The 21,010-nt window shown below is 38.7% G+C and overlaps 1 protein-coding gene across 3 annotated transcripts in view; it reads right to left on the bottom strand.

The window, feature by feature from the left end:
* Positions 1-18,688, bottom strand: part of LHFPL3 (LHFPL tetraspan subfamily member 3) — a 539,341-nt gene extending 520,653 nt beyond the window's left edge. The window contains exon 1 of one of the 3 annotated variants that reach the window (XM_037730548.1): positions 17,971-18,688. In XM_037730548.1, the coding sequence (XP_037586476.1) occupies positions 17,971-18,409 (439 nt within the window). In that variant the 5' untranslated portion in view covers positions 18,410-18,688. The remainder of the gene's footprint in view (positions 1-17,970) is intronic. The other 2 variants (XM_017506243.2, XM_017506242.2) reach the window with 2 other exon arrangements.
* Positions 18,689-21,010: the final 2,322 nt, after the last annotated feature.

Below are 21,010 nucleotides of genomic sequence, written 5' to 3'. Positions count from 1 at the left end.
ACCTAGGCACTAAACTACAATAGTGGGTAAAACAGGCATGGTCTCTGTCCTTAGGAGGCTTCTAGTAAAAAGGCTGCAAGCAACCATTGCAGCTCCTTGCAACCCTTTGCCTGAGCCTCAATGATATCATTGTACAGCGCTCCAATCCCTAACTCCAAAAAGAGGGTGAAAAGGGCACTCACACCTGGAAAGTTTCACACCTTCTTCTGTTCTCCCCTCACTATTAAGAAATCCCTAAAAGGCCTAGTATGGAAAGGACTGACCTTAATAAATAATGAAGTAGCAATGGATTGGCAACACCAAAATGTGCATGATTTTTTTTTTTCTAGATTAAAAAAGAAATAAAACAGTGAGGCCACTAATAAAACCTTAAGTTTTTATAGAAGAGCAATCTACCAGGTCCTTTATACTTCTTGTTCTTTCTGGGACTGCCTTTCTAGAGTGATTATAAGACAATGATAATGGTGATTCTAATATCTAATGTTTATCAATGTTTCCTGTGTACCAGATCTGAGATAGGTACTATTTTCAATCCTCATTTTGCAGATGAGGAAACTGAGGCACAGGTAGGCTAAGGAACTGGTCCAAGGTCATACAATTACTCCGTAAAAGAAGTATCCACTACACAAACTCAAATGTTCTGTCTTGGGAACTTAGGCACTTACGTAGTATGGTATAATGGCCTCCACATTTTTTTTCCCAGTAATGCAAAATTATTTCCAATCTTAGAAAGAAAACTAATCTTGAAGAGATCCTCAACATTAGAAAGTGTGTTAGTAGGGGCTGGGCGCGGTGGCTCACGCCTGTAATCCCAGCACTTTGGGAAGCCGAGGCGGGTGGATCACGAGGTTAAGAGATCGAGACCATCCTGGTCAACATGGTGAAACCCCGTCTCTACTAAAAATACAAAAAATTAGCTGGGCATGGTGGCGCGTGTCTGTAATCCCAGCTACTCGGGAGGCTGAGGTAGGAGAATTGCCTGAACCCAGGAGGCGGAGGTTGCGGTGAGCCGAGATCGCGCCATTGCACTCCACCCTGAGTAACAAGAGCGAAACTCCATCTCAAAAAAAAAAAAAAAGAAAGTGTGTTAGTAGGTCAGACATGGTGGATCATGCCTGTAATTTCAGCATTTTGGGAGGCCGAGGTAGGTGGATCATGAGATCAGGAGTTCAAGACCAGCCTGGTCAACATGGTGAAACTCTATCTCTACTAAAAATTTAAAAATTAGCTGGGCATAGTGGTGAGTACCTGTAATCCCAGCTACTCAGGAGGGTTAAGGCAGGAGAATCATTTGAACCTGGGAGGCAGAGGTTGCAGTGGGCTGAGACCGTGCCATTGCACTCCAGCTTGGATGACAAAGTGAGACTCCATCTCAAAAAAAAAAGGAAAAAAAAGTGTGTTAGTCTTCATATCTCCTCTAATACACCTAAAAGGACTGCAATAGGGAAGGATAAATGAATGAGTGAAAGATGAACAGAAGGAGTGAGAATACAATTACAGTATTTTTATTATTTCATTTGGAATTTTTAAATGAGAACTAAGAGAAATCTACTATACTACATATAAATGTCACTGGAAGTAGAGACTTTCACTTCTTTGCTACTAATGTAGTTTAATCCTAGAAAAACATGATGCTAACCCACTCTGGGAGATCCATTAGTTCTGAGTTGTCAGTTCAGAAACTACAATCTCCATTTCTCCCATTCTGTTCCCCAGTGAGCAATGGCACAAAGTGGCGACTTGACATTTTGATGTTTGGAGTTCATTTGGTCACATAGCTAAGCAAAGGCAATAGAATATTTTCCACGGGACTTACATTTTGGACAATACAGCAGGATAGATGACCCAAAAAACTGTTCTAACTAGAACACTTAAAAATATGGAATAACAAAGGAGGCCAAGGTGGGTGGATCACTTAAGGTCAGGAGTTTGAGACCAGTCTGGCCAACGTGGAGAAACCCCTCTCTACTAAAAGTAAAAAAATTAGTCAGGCATGGTAGCACATGCCTGTATTCTCAGCTACTCAGGAGGCTGAGGCAGAAGAATTGCTTGAACCCAGAAGGCAGAGGCTGCAGTGAGCTGAGATCGCACCACTGTACTCCAGCCTGGGCAACAGAGAGAGACTCTTAAAGAAAGAAAGAAAATGAAAATGAAATAAAAATTCAAAACTTTTAAAAGCATGCATAAGAGCTTATAGTAAAGTAATAAATTATCAGAGGTAAGAAAAAAGACAAAGCAAAAATCCAAAGATGTAATGGAGCACTAAAGCTGATATTAACCATGGGGGCATCAACTGACTACTAGCGGTGAAGAGTTTTTTCTCATCTTTTTTATATCATAGAAAATGATACTAGTACAATAGTAATTGCTAGAATAAATGGAAAGGTATCTAGGAGCATCTATTATGCTAAATGTTAACTTTGTATAAACATTCATTATATTTACTTCATATAAGAAAAAATTGAATATAAATATATACTAAAAATATATTGAATATAGCCTCAATATCAAGTATATTAATTTGTATAAACCATGCCATTGAAATATTTGTAAAATTTTAACAAGTAACTTGAGCTTTTTGTAATGAACATATAATAATATGATGCTTGTAATAGTTGCATGCAATTCCTGCTCAAAACTTACAACAATGCCGTTTTCAAAAATCTCAGCACAGATAATCAGATTGTTTTCCCATAAAAATTGTAGCAGATAAAAAAATTGACAAACCTGGTCACCAAATTAAAAAGTTAGAAAAAGAACAAGAATAAATCCAAAGAAAATAGAATAAATGAAATATTTTAAAAAGCAAAATGAATGCTATAGGACAGAAGAATGTAATGGAGAAAAATTAACAAAGTTAAAGCTGGTTCTTTTAAAAAGACTATAAGAAAACTTTGGCAAAATTGAGCTAAAGAAAATAGAGAAGACATAAACAACCCTTATACGAGTATGCAAATATATTAGGAGTGGCTTTATGACAACAAATTAGAAAATGTAGATAATAAAATAATTGGACCAATTCTTAGGAAAATATATCTTTAAAAACTGACTTAAGATGAAACAAAAAGCCTCAATGATTCTATAACAATTAATGTATTAAGCAGTATAAAAATCTTTCCATAAAGAAACAACAGGCTCTGTTTTATGAAATAATTCCATTAAACATTCTAAAAACAAATCATTTGACTCATACACATTTTTTTTTCAAAGACAGAAAAAGAGACTTCTCAACTTTTATGAATCTTATATAACCCTCTTACCCAAACTAGGTAGATAGTATGACAAAAGAAACAAAAAAAGAGCAAATTAACTCATGAAAATATTTTTAAAAATTATAAGGTAGATCTACCATTTGATCCAGTAATCCCACTACTGGGTATCTACACAAAGGAAAAGAAGTCATTATATCAAAAAGGCACTTGCATGCTTATGTTTATTGTAGCACAATTCACAACTGCAAAGCTATGGAACCAATCTAAGTGCCTATCAATTAATGTGTGACTAAAGAAAATCTGGCACATATACAGCATGGAATACTACTGAGCCATAAAAAGGAACAAAATAATGTCTTTTCCAGCAACTTGGATGAAGTTAGCGGCTATTATTTGAAGTGAAGTAACTCAGAAATGGACAACCAAATACTGCATGTTTTCACTTTTAAGTGGAAGCTAAGCTATGGGTACACAAAGGCAAACAGAGTGATATAATGCTCTTTGGAGATTCAGACTGGGGAGGGTGTAAGTGGAATTGGAGATTCAAAAACTACATATTGTGTACAATGTGCACAACTCAGACTACAGGTGCACTAAAATTTCAGACTTCACCGCTATACAATTCATCCAATTTACTAACAACCACTTGTACCCAAAAAGCTGTTGAAATAAAAATAATAAATAAAATATTAGAAATTGAGTCTCATGATGTATGGCAAAGTTGGCTTTATTTTGGAAATGCACGATTATGTCAACATTAGAAAATCCAGTATAATTTACCTTATCAATATATATTAACTCAGAAAAGTAATTTGATCATTTGAATAGATGCAGGAAATGTATTCAATAAAATTCAACTTATATTCACCATTTAAAAACTTATCAATGTAGGAAATAAGGGAGCTTCTTTAACCTAACTAGTATTTGCAAAAATAAAAATCTATAGCATATGTCATCCTAAATGGTGAAATATTAAAAGCATTTCCTTTAAAAACAGAAACAGACAAAATTAAACAATATACTACCCAGGAATGTGTACATTAGTGATAAAACTAAAAGAAAATGTAAGGTAGTAACACAAAACTCGAGAAAGTGGCTACTTCTGAGTGAGAGGAAATGTAATCAGGGGAGTGGGTAGCAGGTAAACAAATGGTCATTTATTATTATTTAAACCACACACACAGACACACACACACACACAGGCCATACGCAATGTAAAATATGTTATTCATAACATGAGGCAGATGAAGTGAAACAGTAATGGATAGGCTAAGTAACATTTATAACACAATATACATTTAAATCACATTTCTATACTAAACTTGGATAATATTTTAAAACATTTGGGGAGAAATTTCCAATGAACTGCTCATGTTATCATGAGACTTGGAGATGAAGAACTGTGAGACTCATTCCATTTCTTGAATATCTCTATTATAATTAAACCTTCAGTGTATAGGGACCACCACTCACAATCATTCGGTTGGCTTTCTAGAGACTTTACAAAAAAAGAAAAAATCAATTCTTTAATAGTACGCAAAAAAGAAGGGAACAGTCCTTGTGAAATGCAAACTCACACTGATTGCAGAACCCTCCCCCTTTGTTCTCTGCACACTAAGTGTGGCCAAACATTCTAAGCAGTCACACAGTAATGCTAGCATGCTTTGCACTATCAGTACAGTTTCAGATTTTCTACTTGGTTTGTTCATACACAGACATTTTAGTGGGAGCTGGGACCATAGCAGGGCATTGGGGCTAATGAGGGAAAATTCTGGTGAGGATTAGAAAGAATGCTCTCTAAGATGGAAAAAAATTATTGATGTAGAGAAGGAAGTGTGCTTTTCAAAAATTTTCCTCTAAAGAATTTTCTGCACTTCTGGTTCCAAAAACCATAAAATAGAAACCAGCTTGAGAAATTGTGTCTCCTTTGAGTGGCGTTCAGTGGATAATGCTACATGTGGGTATAACAGCAACTCATTCCTTTTATTTTCTTTTGTTTTATTTAAGGAAATGGAGACTGGAATTTGTAGGTAGAAACTGGTAATTAAATTTGGTGCCCAGTTTTTCATTCTGATTTTGTGAAGCATTATTTGCCTGTGGCTGGGGTCCATGTTCTGAGTTATCATAAACATTATTTTTAAATTTTGAAAAGTCCCCAAAGTTTCCCCAAGATATGGGATTTCCAATCCTACTTTTTTAAATTTTCAAAACAAGTTCCAGCACCTGCAGAGACACAACTATAATGCATAGCTTATGACCAACAAGACCAAATGGCTGTTTAGAATCTTGCAGTTCTGAATTCCTCAATTTCTTTTGCATTATCCAGTGACCTGCTCAAGTCATTGCCATGTGTCCATCTCCAGTCTAAGAAATAACAATTAAAATGTCCGGATAGCGATGACCATGCCAATGAGTTCTCCAAAAAAGGAGAACAATGGAAGTCACGGCAGCTTCTTCAAAGGTCACATAAATTATAGAGTAATTTCAAAGCATTTTATATTAAGGCAAGGGGCTACAGAAATATTCAGGAGGAACTGGCTTTTCCCTTATTGGTAAAGGAGCTTTCCCTTCTACTGTATGTTTTCTGATAAATCCTTTTTCTTATTCTTTTTCAACCTTCATATTTTATCCTCCACCCTCCAACCTCTAGAATATCATCCTACAAGCAGTGTCAGGAAGAAAATGACTCTGGACCTGACCCTGTGAAAGGCAAAATTCTGAGAAGTCAAGATGAAAGGGCTGGAGCTCCCTCTAGAGCCCATCCTGCTGACAATGGAGGGGTCTTCAGCCAAGTGAACTGGGGCTGGTGGATCCTGACCCATTTCCCCATCCTAGCTCACTTACTAAAGAGCCCTTTCAAAAGACTGAGAGGTCTGAAAGAGCAGAACTATTCACCATGGCCTTCAAGACTGCTCAGTGATGCTCACTGGCATTCCAAAAACAGTCCGGTCGAACAAGCTTATTTAGTAAGTTCTCTTGTCAAAATCAGCTCTAAATAGTCACCATAAAAGGAATTTGGGTGAATAGGTAAAGCAGAGAATGTTCATTTGCTTATAGTTTAATCCAAGAGTTTGGATTGTAGGCATAGAAGTAATCATAGAAAACCGGATATTCTGATTTTATAATAAACTGATGACTTTAAAACTAAAATTAAATATTTATAAGAAGCAATGTTGTTGCTTTTTTACTTTAGAAAAGCTAAAGATATACAAGGAATTAACATGCTAATGAAAAATAGAACATAACCTTCATTTGAGCATAAGTCTGAAAATTTTAAATCATTACCTTCTTTGCTGAGGAAAAAAATAAAGATTCACAGATAAATATTGAGAAACCTAATTTTCAATGTATTACAGTCACATTTTGAATAGCAAAGGAAAAATGCTATTTCTAATTTATTCCTGATGTTATTAGAGTCAGAGAATATTCAATTTTGCTTTCAATAACTGTGAAGAGGAAATAATTTGGGTAACAGCTGATAATATTTCTCTATCATTTGGAGGAAATTAGTAAGAATGACTAAATGTTCAGGTCTTGACACAATTAAAAACTGTCTTGCCACGCATTCTTCAAAACATGGCTTCCTTTTTTCCAAGTTTGTTTAATTGCAGTTATCAAACAGTTCAAAATGATCTCCCAAATACATTCCTATTATTTGAATCATTACTCCAGACATATAAAATGGAAGAGCTAGACCTGGTAACACAAAATTAAACTCAACTGAACCTGATGTTTTGTAAGTAAGGCATGTAATTCATTATAAGGATCATATGGCATTTTTATAACACCATGCAGTTTACTTTTTTTTTTTTGAGATGGGAGTCTTACTCTGTCACCCAGGCTGGAATGCAGTGGTGCAATCTTGGCTCACTGCAACCTCCGCCTCCCGGGTTCAAGTGATTCTCCTGCCTCAGCCTCCCGAGTAGCTGGGACTGCAGGCGTGTGCAACAACACCCAGCTAATTTTTTGCATTTTTAGTAGAGACAGGGTTTCACTGTGTTAGCCAGGATGGTCTCAATCTCCTGACCTCATGATCCACCCACCTTGGCCTTCCAAACTGCTGGGATTATAGGAATGAGCCACCGCAGTAAACCATACAGTTTACTAAAGGTACTCACAAACATTTTCTTGATCTCCAAACAAGGTAGATCCAGCATACACAAACTGTGTTATTAAACTGCCTTTATTAGGTTGCACATTGTAAGTTCCATTTTTCTGTTTACTAAATTTTGTCAACACTAACCATGCCTCTGGCCCTGATCTTTCTCATAGTAATAGTAGTAACAGTAATCATATCTAACATTTTTTTTTTTGAGTGCTTACTATGTTCTAGGTCCAATTTTAAGTGTTTTACATGTATTAGTTCAATAATCCTAAGAATGCAGAAAATAGATTTTATTTAACATTTCATGACATTGAGAAAATTTAACTTTAGATGCCTATCCATTTTTCTGGTTTTTATTTTCTTTCTGCTTTAATTTCACTCTATCCTCGATGGTTTTCCTAACATTTACTTACTTGGTAAATACACAGCAACACTTGGTTAGCAGATGTAATTTTTTAAATGTCTGTAACTTGCAATCTCTTTCTCTCTCTCTTTTTTTTTTTTTTGTATCTGGAATATAACTGTATAAGCCTTAGAAACATTAAGAAAATGAAAAGTCAAAAATAGTTAGATGACTTGTCCAAAGTTATCTAGCCAATAAGAGGATAGGTCAAGACGCAAATATTCTGACCACACCTTAGCTTCCCTTTCTCACCATGATCCCTCCAGAAACTGCTCAAGTCTATTATTACCTGCGTTGGAACTCTGTCCATGCCTTAGCAACCCTGTTCATCTTCACCACTACTATCAATAAGCAAATCTATTAAGAAAATTTCTGCATTTAATTTAGGGCTGGAATGGATGGCATAGAGCCAGTAATGTGGATGTTGTTCTAGTCCTGTAGGAATTCACAGTCTAAGATTAATTGCAATAATCTCAGAGGAGTAACCAAGGGGACTTTAGGGGAAAAGAACCACCCAGCCTCTAGGTTAGAGAAATGAAAAGGATGGTATGAGGGCTACCTCATCAAACATAAGTGTGCTTGAAGAGGAAACTCTGGTAAATATATATAATTATTTACTCTGTAAACAGCAGCTCCTTCCTTTTATGATGATACAGAATGGTGAAAATGAATATTGAAGACTTACATTAAATAAATGGACATTACATTGGGAGGCAAAAGAAAGTGGTTGAAATGGAACTGCAGTGGGAATCAGATGCATGTTGAGAATGTCGATCCCAATTTTTCCAAGGTATTCTTTGGCAAGACTCTTATTTTCTCTCAGACTTAGTAGAAACATGCTGTAGGCCATGGAAAGAGTCTGATTTTGGCTCAAACCACCTATTGACTCTATGACCTCCAACAAGTTATTTTGAGTGATTTTTTTTAAGCCTCAATTTCTTCATCTGCAAAATGGGTATAATAAAACAAAACTTGTAGGATTGTTATGAGGGTTAAACTAATGGTTTTTGCAAGTGTTAGTTGTTCAATAGTATTTACCATTATTATTTCTTAATTAAGAAAACGAGATTATGTTAAATGATTTTTAATATCTGTCCAATATTCAAAAGACTATGAGTCTATATCTATTTCACACAAGGTTAGTTTTGTTAAATGGTTTTTAAGCTATATTGTTTCTCAGAGGTGGACCATGTCATTTTTATAGCACAAAGGGTCAATCAAATCACATCTGGAAAATAAGTCTAACTTTCAATCAACCCAAAATCTCACTGGGGATACATTAGCAATAAAAGTCATAAATGGAAGTGATAAAATAAAACCAAAGGAAAAATTTCTCAAATTGCTTAGGTTAAGTATATTTTATCTAATCTACCTTCTAATACAAAATTAGCTATGAATAACTTGTATAAATCTTCAACAGTTTTCCAAAGAGATGATTGTTTTCCTAAATTCACACTAAATCATCTTTTCTCTGGAATAGTGTTGTTCAAACATTGTGACTACAGCCTACAATAATTAATACATATTATGTTGCAACCTAGTCCACACACTTATGTAAGTATGTAAATGTTTTCAGAAAATAAAGGTTTTATAAAGCTCTTTTTCTATGCCTTGTATTCATATTTTCTACTCAGTTTTAATCCAAGTTCTAATATTAATTATCTACAAACTGATATTATGACCATTAAAAGGTCGCCAACCATGGGTTTTAAAACACTATAGTGGAGCATTCCTTTCTCTATGAAAGCTTTTATAACATACCAAGTGGTCAGTATTATGCTTTGTCCAGTCAACTGGTTAAAATGTAGATATTCAGTTAACTCATATTTGGTATCACACAAATCCACAATGTCACTGGTTATTAATCATCTGAATTTTAGATGAATTCAGTTGGTCTAGTTTGTAATTATACATGTTCTTAAGATGTTCTGTAAATGTATTTACCCAAATGTTCACTGTAAGTTCCCTTTCCCCATTAAAGGCATTATATTACAGAAATCAATTTAAACTCAAAATTTATAACTAGGTTTTCAAAAAGAAATTATAGAAATGCTTTTCATCAAATTTTACAATGACTTCTTTCTTGGGTTGCCTTATTTTAACCTTTCTCCTTATTTCCACCTGCCATATATCTAGTATCTCTTCCTTTAAATAGCTTAATCTTAGAGTCTATCATATAATTCCCTGATTGGGAGTGAAGCCATAATTTTTCTTTCTTAAAAACTGGGACTTTACACACAGCTCTGCACCACAAGGCATATTCTAGCTCTCTGTTTGTCCTGTGCCAATATATTTTTAAGCCATTGATGATGCCAAATTCAACAGGCATTTGATGTTATTAAATTCCACAGGCTTTCCAATCTTGAATTTCATTGTCTCTTTATGATTCATACTTCATTTGTTGTTGGTGTCACTCTTCTATATCCCTGCCATTCTTCACAGCTGGATCTGTTTGCCTTTTTTTTTTTTTTAATACTGAGCCTTTTGTCAATTATGATACATATTTCCCATTTTGATTTTATAACACCTCACTCTTCACTTAACTAAAGGCCGTGCAGAAAACACTTCCTCCAGACTATTTCCATAAGGAATCTACAAACACTTAAATACATGGGCCTGTAATGTGTTCTGTACTGAAGCTAAACTTGAGCCCCCTTCAAAATCCTATCTGCCATTGTTTTCTAACCGGGCAAAGAATGTGGAGAACTCCCTTGATTAGTTGGGCTGTACATGTCTGCTTCTGAGTTAGGGCCTCTTTTGAGATCTACAAATATTTATCATTTATGTCATTATTTTTCACTGCCCTCTCACTAGCCCTTTCATTAATAAGTCATAATCTTAAAATTTCACGCAACTAGAAGACCAGCTTCACTCAGACAATCATTTAGGATCTCTCTTCCTGTTGAGCAAACATAGCAGCTCCTACCCCGTTGCAGCCTCTGGTTCCATTAGGGTGGGGAAGATGTCAGAACTCGAGCATGACAATTCTGTGCCAGCAATTCTATTTCCAAAAGGTTTGCTTTCTTCTTTCATTCTACACAATAGTACTCAGATACGGTTCATGTCTATTATTGGTCAAAAAATTATTTATCTTCCCCTTGCAGGCCACTTATTTTTCTGTTTCATTTTAGCAAAAAAGGTGAAAAATGCACTTAACATTATAGTTAAGACAATTTAAACTATGAATAGTACCAGGACCTTGTGCATTGGGAATATCATAGAATTATAGCCATAATTTGAGAGCTTATATTTTTAATGATGATATTAATTACGTAAACATTTAGGATGCTGAGGAAGATTATTTCTATTTTTCAAATGCCTCAGTGACTTTTCATAACAGCATTATGTGTAAGTCATCAAATAACTTACCTACTATTTGCTATATGATCAGCCTCTTACTTTCCATCATTATTACTATCTTCTTTTTGTTATTAAGAATAAAGATCAGCACCTTAGTCTTTCCTCTTATCAAATAAAAATTCCAGTTGACTCATTATGATAAAGAAAATTCACATTAATTAAAACTGGTGTTAACCCCTAAACTTGAAACATATTATGGAAATTGCTCTTTAAAACTAGCCCAGTTCTCATGTGATTAAGCCCCCAAATTAGAATTCTCCTGGAGCCTTTTTTGCTTAACGCCAATGTGATCCAAAATTCCCTCTTCTCTCCCCATAGTTTATCTCCTCACACCACACACAGAAGTGCACTGAGCCACATACTGGAACTCTAGCTATATACTCTTCTGTTTCTTTTCTTTCTTTTTTTTTTTTTTTCCATTCAAAATTTTACTCCCTCTGAAAGATTTCTGAGGTATGTACATATGGCGCAATATGCTAGTCTGGCCATCTGGATTCTCTTTCCTGGGTGGTAGCAACATTCCAAACAAAAATTACCAAACAAGTGTTTTCATGTTAAGCCTCTGATACTACGTTCTGGTTAGGCTTATATTTGTTATTTATTTATAGAAGTATGTAAGTACTTTCTTATATTTTTACGGTGGAAAATTTGTTAAATGTGCAGACTTGCATCAAGAAAAAAAATTCTTAACAATATATTTTATGGGTTATATGGGACCAGTTATTTTTCACCGATTTTGCTTAAAATCTCACTTTTATAAAAACTGTTTTGACAGCACATTAATATATTTTCACACATCTCTTCAATTGTTACATTTTTTGTCACATTACATATAAGAGAAAAGTTTCTAAATTATTTCAGATCACTATCTTGTAAGTTTGTCCTGGTAAATAAAAAATCCTTTTAAGTGCTATATGTTGTGAGAAAACAAAAATTGCCCTCACCAGCAGCACACATCCTTTCCTCTACACATCGGAGATGATTTGAAATGCTCTTGTAGAGAAAAGCCTCTCTTTAGGGTCACTCCATGGCACTGACTTTAAGATGCATAAGCAGCACTTTGAGGCAAGAGCTCTCTTTCTCATACTGCTCAGCACTAGCCAAACTGTAAGGACAGATGAGTGTCCTGAACACTGAGTCTACACCTGAGTACATCTCAGTTTTGTCCCCTCTTCAGAGCACCCCATCAGAGCTCAGCACATTCAGAATCACTCTATCAGAGAAGGTTTGGCAGGTTCCATGGGAGTCCAAGAAGAGCACACCTGCACTGATGCTCAGAAGAAGTGGGAAAGCCTGGAAAACATGTCTTTTCCTGTCTTTATTGCTCCTGAAGGTACATAAGGAAATCCAACTGAGAACAAGTCCCTGCTCTTCCTGAAAGAAAACCCACTCTCTTGATTTTTACATAAAACCTCCATTTTGAATGATACGTGTTATTTAAATGAAAAAATAAATGGTAAGGGAAAATTTGCTGAAGCCTGAGATGTGATTATCTCCCAATGTTGTAATAAAGATCATTGCCTACACATCAGAAAAGCCTCTGTTTAGGAAAGCTCATCACAAATTGGGTTGTCAAGTCACAACTATTCTCATCAAAGAATAAGGAATAGTTCTTTCAGTGCGGTCACTATTACTGATGCCACACACCAATGAGAAATGAGTATCACAGCTTTCAAAGTACACAGCATTCACTTCTCATCACAACATATGGGAAATGTATTTTATTTTATTTTTTTGAGACAGAGTCTTGATCTGCTGCCCAGTATGGGGTACAGTGGCATGATCTTGGCTCACTGTAACCTCTGTCTCCCAGGTTCAAGCGATTCTCCTGCCTTAGCCTTCTGAGTAGCTAGGATTAGAGGTTTACACCACCACGCCTGGCTAATTTTTATATTTTTAGTAGAAACGAAGTTTCCCATGTTGGCCAGGCTGGTCTTGAACTACTGACCTCAGGGGATCTGCTTGCCTTGGCCTCCCAAAGTGCTAGGATTACAGGCATGAGCCATATTTTTAGTAGAGATGAAGTTTCATCTTGTTGGCCAGGCTGGTCTTGAACTCTTGACCTCAAGTGATCTGCCTGCCTTGACCTCCCAAAGTACGGGGATTACAAGTCTGAGCCACAGCGCCCAGCATAACATATGGGAAATTTAATGTCCTTTTTCCTTTCATTCTTCACTCAATTATTCATTCTTATTTTATTCATGAACTCAACAAAAATTTGTTGAATACCTACCATGTACCAGATATACACATACTACTATGCTCCAAGACATAGGAATAATAATAACAAGACAAAAACAGCAACCATATCCAACACTCACAGAGGGCCTGCTTACTATAAGCCAGGCACTAAGTATATACATTAGTTCATTTAGTTTTTGCACCAGTTTCCTGATGGGTACAATTACAAGCATATTTGCATATGACCAACTAAAGCATAGAAAGATTCATTCCCCAGGTCACAGAGTCCATAAGTGTCACAGTCAGGCTTCAAACCCACATCTTTGAATTACAATTTCCATGCTTTGACCTCTATGCTATATAAAGAAAAACAGACAAGGTTTTATGGAACTTCCAATGTACTAGAGAAGACATAAATTAAATAAACATGGAAATGTGCTGTAATTTCAAATGCTAATAAGATCTATAAGAAAAGAGGAGGGTACCACAAGACAGGATGGTATAACATTTCACAGGCTCTTCTTGCAGGCTAAGAAATATAGTGATTACCTTTGGTGATTCTCATCTCACCTAAACAACAAAGTTATAAAATTTAAGAAAGCAAGTCGGATAAAAAGGATTTGGCAGAACTAAAGCTGGGAGCCTAACAATTCAACCCTTACCCCTTGCCATAAAGCCTTGCCATCTTGGTGGCCCTTCTTTTTGGTACACTCAGAATGATACAGATGAGGAGTCTGGGGAGTACAACCCATTCTGTCTTCATCCCTCCTTAACAAGAAAATCCAGCTTGGATCAGGTGTCCCATCTCCACAGATGAAAGCAAGTATCTTTCCTCATCTGCTGCCTTGGACCAATAAATCAATGATAGATGTCTACAAAACTTTAAATTCCACCTGAATAGTTCAGCTTATAAAAAGAAAAAGAAAACAAAAGATTTATTTTGCTTAGTATGGTGAACACATGGGCTTCTGGAAACAATTCAACGTATGGCTTATAGTCACTATGACAAACAAAACAAAACACTTTTATAAATGTGATTATTAGTAGACTTAGAAACCAAATGAAATATTGCCTTAAAGAAAACAAGAACATAGAAGCAGAAAATCAGGTTCCCAGGGGAAGAAATTTCCCTTTCCATCCTGATTTTTTAAAACCGAACTTTATTACCCACTTGATCAATTATAAATATACTCCTTTCCTTTTAGTGTTAGAGAAATCACACAGAAAGAAGTCTTTTTTTTCCTTATGAATAAATTGCTTTTCTACAGATTTAGGGAAGTTTTACATCTCTGATTATCATTCTTTATGTATTATTTTTATGTCTCCAGTGTTCATATAAGGCATGGTCTGTATGTCCAGGATTACATCCAAAGACAGTGTGATACATTAGCTTCTAATTCCTAATTCTGTGTTTCCTAGTTTCATACTGTGTTTGAACAAGATTTAGAGTGGGGAGGGAGAGGGTAAGGTGTTCATAACAGCTCAATTAATTAAGTGTGCTTCACATACCTAGGTGAATGACCAACATCATTTTCAGGTCCAATAAATAAATTAATTTTTCTGGTTCATCGTTCAGAATCATAAAAATAGTAATTATTTATATTGTAATATCATAAGAAGTCTCCTGTTTTGTCATCTTAATGTATCACTTGAAATAGGATTTTATATTCTACCTGAATATAATAGGATGTTCAAATATTAAAAATGCTTAGATAATTAAACACACAAGTGAATAGTTTGACTTCCAATGAGGGACAAACAGTCTCCAATAGGGTCTCAGTATATTAAGGTCTCATCTTTCATATTTAGCAAATTACACTAGAGATTAGCCTAGGTACAGTTAAACAATAGGTAGGAGAAGGCTACTTAATATCAAAGAGGAATAGTCTAAAGGCTAGGCTAAACTTTCAAAGAAACTTACAATAGATCATGTTAAATTTTGTGTTTGTATCATGAGACTTAATTTAAAAATAAAACCTGAAAACCCATGTTAAATGTAACATTCTTTAGAAATATCTTCTATATGTCATGCCTTAAAAATCTGTGAGAGTGACAGATTCTTATTTGACCTGTCATCAGAATCCATTTTTCTTTTATTAATATGGTTCACTAACGAACAAAATCACGTCCTATAGTTTACCTAGAAATAAAATACCAAATAAATGCAAACAAAGGTTTTAAAAAGGGTATCACTTAAGGATCTGGACTTCTCCAATTGAGGTAAATGTTCTTACATTTTATTTAGTACAAAAACTATCACCGCATTTTATATGACATGGAAAACAGGATAAATACTGATGTCAAATGCCTGAAAACAACATTGTATTTCACTACTGCAGGTCAGATAATTTTTGTGTGCTCTATTCCAGAAAGAGAAAAGGGGGACGGTCCTTTGTAATTGCTGCAGTTAATGTATTAACTTCAAAGTTAGCATTTCCTTCTCAAAGATCATTTTCTTTTTTGGGTCCTTTGTAGGGACATGGATGAACCTGGAAACCATCATTCTCAGCAAACTGACAGAAGAGCAGAAGATCAAACTCCGCATGTTCTCACTCATAGGCGGGTGTTGAACAATGAGAACACATGGACACAGGGAGGGGAGCACTACACACTGGGATCAGTTGGGGGGAAATAGGGGAGGGACGGTGGGGGGTGGGGAGCTTGGGAGAGATAGTAAGGGGATAGATGCCAGATGTAGGTGATGGGGAGGAAGGCAGCAAATCACACTGCCACGTGTGTTCCTATGTAACAATTTTGCATGTTCTTCACATGTACCCCAAAACCTAAAATGCAATAAAATAAATGGGGGAAAAAAATAAAAATAAAAAAAAAAAGCAGGGGGTTACAGTAAAAAATCTCATAAAAATCAAACACTGAAGAATATGTTGTTGAGAAAGCACCTGCAAAGTATTTCCGGACCTTTGAAAAACGATGTAATTTGAATCACCTGTCTAAATAGGTCATTTAACTTAGACAAATTAAAATTAGCTGTGCAGGGTCAATTCTTTTTCTATAGCATCTGCATCTTGTGTGTCCTCTTCAAAGTCAAACCAGAGCTAAGTGTCAAGAATAGCCATAATGCATGAATTTATTCCAAATCTTAGTTATTCTGCTTGAAACAGCCATAAGTTAACATTATATATAAAAACACAGAGTGAGGGGGTGCTATAAAAAGTTGGGGACAGAGGTGCAGAAGGAGATGCAGAACTCGCATTTCAGGAGAATAATGGTATGTGTAAAAGAGGGAGTCTCTACTTGTGCTCATTTCTTGCTTCTCACATACACACTTTTACAGTATATGGCAAATCAGAATCAGGAGAGACACGACACAAAACAAATACTTCCACACAAATGTAGTCTCCCACAAGCTTTTCTTTCGTTATCAACTAGCAATACAGGATTACGAACCTTAACGCTATTGTCCAGCACCTTTAAGTATTTACTTGCCCCACAACACTCTGGTAAACTCAGGGATTTAATCCCTACTCCCCAGAAAACCTTTCCAGGAATAGAATGAACGACAAAATCTTGAAACTAACATCTTAAAAATGCAAACAATAAAATAAAATGCAAATGAGAAGTTTAGCTGCCTAAAGATATTAAGTGTTCTCCTACAACCAGATCATCCATAAAATCAAAAGGATCTCAACAATGTTGGAACAGAAAGGTGTCCAGGACCCTTGAACCCTTGACTTTAGAAGGGAGGGCATCCAAGGTGGCTCGCAGAGACGCAATAGACATCAGGGGAAGTAAGGAGTCAGTTTTGTTTCAAGACTCTTCAAAGCCATCAGGAAATGTACCCCATCCTTTCTGGGTTAAAAGCAACTTTGATGCACAGAAAAAAAAAAAAAAAGTACTTTCATATCCTCCAGCTAGCAACAATTTATCATCCACAAGCAAAAGGAGTGATCGGAGATGCTACTGAAACAGATTCTCCTCTCTACCCACTTCCCCAAAGCCACTTTCCAAAACGAGATCTGGAGGAATCCTGATTTACTAAAGACTCCTCTCTGTTTAAAAATGAAATGGAGGGACCTTTGCACGAACAAAGAGGCAAACTGAAGACTTGACATTGAGAAATTGCGAAAGAATGTTCTAAGCTACATTCTTCTTAAGTGGGGAAAACCCAAAACAGAATTAAGGTCTCTTCACCTCCAGACGGAGGAGAAAACATAGATAGCTGCCCGAAACAGAGACAAACAGCATCACTCCAGCCACCGTCCCCCACCCTTATTCCCAGGATCAAGGACAGAAATAGTCCCAGTAGCGAGGGGCAGAGCAGGCTAGCTGCTCCTTCCACTACGACCTCTCCAAATCCGCTTTTCACTTCGCCCTGTCAGTCCCTCCGTAGTCCCTCAGCACGGACCCCCGCCCCCACCTCTCTAAGCGGCCACTTCTCCGCCCCACATCCTTAGTTCTGAGCGGACTCGGCCCCACAACCGCACTGACTCCGGTGCGTCCCTCTGAGTGGCGTCCCCCACACTTGGGAAGCTCACGAAAGCCCCGGGACAAGGCGCCAGCGTCGGGACTGGGGAACCCCGGGGGTTCCGGCCTCGCTGGGCTCCCGCCCCCCTACACCTCGACGCCTGAGCGGATTAGGCGGCTGGGCTCACCGTGGCGCGCACAGCCCCCGTCCCTCCCACGTTGGCCCCTCCCCGGCTCGGGCGCCCCGGGGTCCTCCGCCTCCGCGGAGGTGAGCGCGCACTCACCAGAGGTGAGCTGCATCCAGGCACAGATCTTGTACACAGTGGCCGTGTTGCAGAAGAAGAAGAGGGTAAAGCAGACGATGCAGGCGATGATGAGCATCATGGAGAGACCGATAAAGAAGGAGGCGGCTTTGAAGGCGCCCGAGGGCAGCGTGGAGAAGTCCGTGAAGCTGCCCCTGCAGGTCAGCTCCCGGGAGAAGCCGTTGCCGATGCAGTAGTGGAAGAGCCCGAAATAGCCGGCTTGCGGGGTGTCCACGCCGTCGCCGATCCAGTAGGGCTGGATGAAGCACACCACGTTAACGATGGCAAAGCAGATGGTGAAGATGGCCCACAGCACGCCGATGGCCCGCGAGTTCCGCACATAGTTGGTGTGGTACAGCTTGGCAGCCTCCTGAGCCGGGAGCATCGCGGCGGCGGCGGCAGCGGCGGCGGCTCCTGGCATTCTCCCCCTCCTCCTCCTCCTTCTCCTCCTCCTCCTCCTCCTGGTCCTCCGCCTCCCCCCGCCTCTCCACACGCAGGAGACACACTCACGGAGCCTCGCGCGCTGCAACTCCCCTGCCTCCGCCTCAACCCAGCAGCACCAGTTTCATAGTCTGCATCCTCGCTCCCGGAAGGAGGGCGGGGGAGCGCGGAGCACCCCTCCGCTCGCCTGGCACAGCCTCCTGGCTCCCCTCCCTCCCTCCTGGCCCGTACTCCGGCCCTCCTCACCACCCTCCACCCCTCTTCCCGCCGCCGCCGCCGCCGCTGCCGCTACAGCTGCTGCAGCTGAAGGCGGCAAATCCCTCGTGGGGCACCGCGGCGCGCAAGCCCGGGACTCCCCCTACTCGGCTTCCCGCCTCCCTCCCAGCTGCCCGGCCCGCGCTGCTAGTGCTCAGGGGCTCAGAGGACCACGGCCACCCCGGAAAGCCCATCAAGGGGTGGACAGGAGCCAGAGAAGCGGGCTTGGATTAGGAGAGCGAGGGTAGGAGGGGGCGGGAGCACCCACAGGGATACTAGAGGCAACCCCAGGATCCTGGTGGGTGTGAGGGGCCGGGCTCCAGAGGCTGATTCAGGGAGGATTTCATCGCCGCACAGCAACGTGCTTCGACCTCTGCATCTTTGCAGAGGCACGAGGGGCAGGCAGCGCGGCAGTTGCAAGCGAGAGACGCCAAGGGAGAGGAGGCGTACTGCCCCCAAGAGTCTTTCTTGTTACCACAGAACTGCCCCTGGCTAACTCCTCGGTTACCTTTAGGTCGACAGGTGGAGATAGAAGTTACGCAAGAGCCTGGAGGACAATAACGTAAAAGACAAACCTCAAGGGTGGTCTCACTTCTCCACAGCTGAGCTTTCGTCCTCTTTGCGTTTTTTTCCCAGGCAGCCAGCTGAACTGTATCATTGGATGCCCCATATTTTGGTTTAGGTCGCTTCTCCGACAAATCCCTCCATAGATTGTACCGGCATATGCTTGGAAGTGACTGTTTCGCAGAATTTTATAGTTTGTTTGAAAACAGGGTAGTTCCGCTAGTATTCCATTTACTATTGAAGTATTGACAGCTACTCTGTGCCCAGGCGCTGAGCTGGGTGCTAAGGGTACAAAACGACGCAGCAGATGGTTAATTGTCCAGGAATTTCCATCTCCCCCTACTACCCAAAGCTCCGGTTAACCAGTGCTGTTTTCAGGCTAACTGATCCCCGAATTATCCATAAAGAATTCCTTACATTTTCACATGGCATGGCTGTTGTACACCCGCCCTTCGTGCTGTTTCTTTAGCCTATGTTTTCCCTTTTAACAGTCTTTCTGTTGCTCTTTTAATAGTTTCTACTTCTCAAACTGCATTTCTCTATTTCTGATGGTTTTTTGTTTGTTTGTTTCCTTCTGATTCTGATACAAAGAAACATGTAACTACCTTCCACCCCCAGCCATGAAACTAGAATGCTTAATTGTAGGAGTGGATTTTGGTAACAAATCATTTTGAACCATATGATCACTGAATTTTCTGAGCATTTCTATCATAGAAAATTCTGATAAAATTGAACCCTAAGTCTATACCTAATTGGCTGTATCAATGGCTATTCTATGGAAGAAGGGTCATACCCTAAGTGATGAAAATTAACTATGCTCTTCATTTGATAATCCGAGGATTTGAGATTCTATGAAGAGGGAGGGGGAGAAAGTGGAATAGGGGTGTGAGACACATAAGATAATGAAAGGGCTGTTACTGAAACGGAGAATGGATCTAAATGCACGAGTTTCAGAATCTTCCATTTAGCTTTTTGTATAGGCATGAAATTCATGTATTACACTTCAAAGTTCATCAGACAGAGCTTTGAAAATCAGGACAGAACAATTAAAGAGTAGCGTGAGACATGTAAGTTTAAGTAAGTAAGAATTTCTAGCAAGTGTGTTTATAGACTCTGAGAAGGTCTTTAAAATTTCAGAGGGATTTGGAGGAGGTGACAAAGATGACCTAAATATGGGCTAGCCCAATATAACACTTGCAGGTCTCTAAAAATACAGTTTATGATGATGCATCATCAGTGCATTGGTGGCAGTGGAGGGTCAGAATTCCTGTTAGGTGTCATTTGTTTTAACTCTCCTGAAGTTGTTGGTAAATCAGAAGCATTTTAACATGGAAGGAGAAAGAAGAAAGGAGAATAATAAGATTTATGGGGCCATTTGGCAGGCCATGTGTCCCAGGGGCAGAGATAGCTTTACAGCAAGAACTAACAATAATTTCTAGTAACTCTCTTAAGCCCCCAAGTCCCCAAAACCTGCTTTTATGAAGTAGTCTCTCTTTAAAATAAATGCCTGAAAGAGATCTTACTGTTTCCATGGAGTGGTTGAGATGGGAGGTGGCTGAGAAGGGAAGGTGAGAATCAAAAAGCCTGGTTTATACCTCAATGCTTGAATTGCCTTTATGGGACAAAGAAAAGACTGGTGGGTGACTCAGATTCAAATATGATTCAAAGAGCTTTTCTATTTGAGTCATGCCCAAGGAGAGCCTTATTCTTATTCCAGGTTTGGAATTGCCTCTAGGTTTGTGTTCAGAATCACCACACCAAG

This window comes from Cebus imitator, unplaced genomic scaffold (assembly GCF_001604975.1).
Source record: "Cebus imitator isolate Cc_AM_T3 unplaced genomic scaffold, Cebus_imitator-1.0 Scaffold352, whole genome shotgun sequence".
Taxonomy (NCBI): Eukaryota; Metazoa; Chordata; class Mammalia; order Primates; family Cebidae; genus Cebus; species Cebus imitator.
This window is presented reverse-complemented; position numbering and strand designations above follow the sequence as displayed.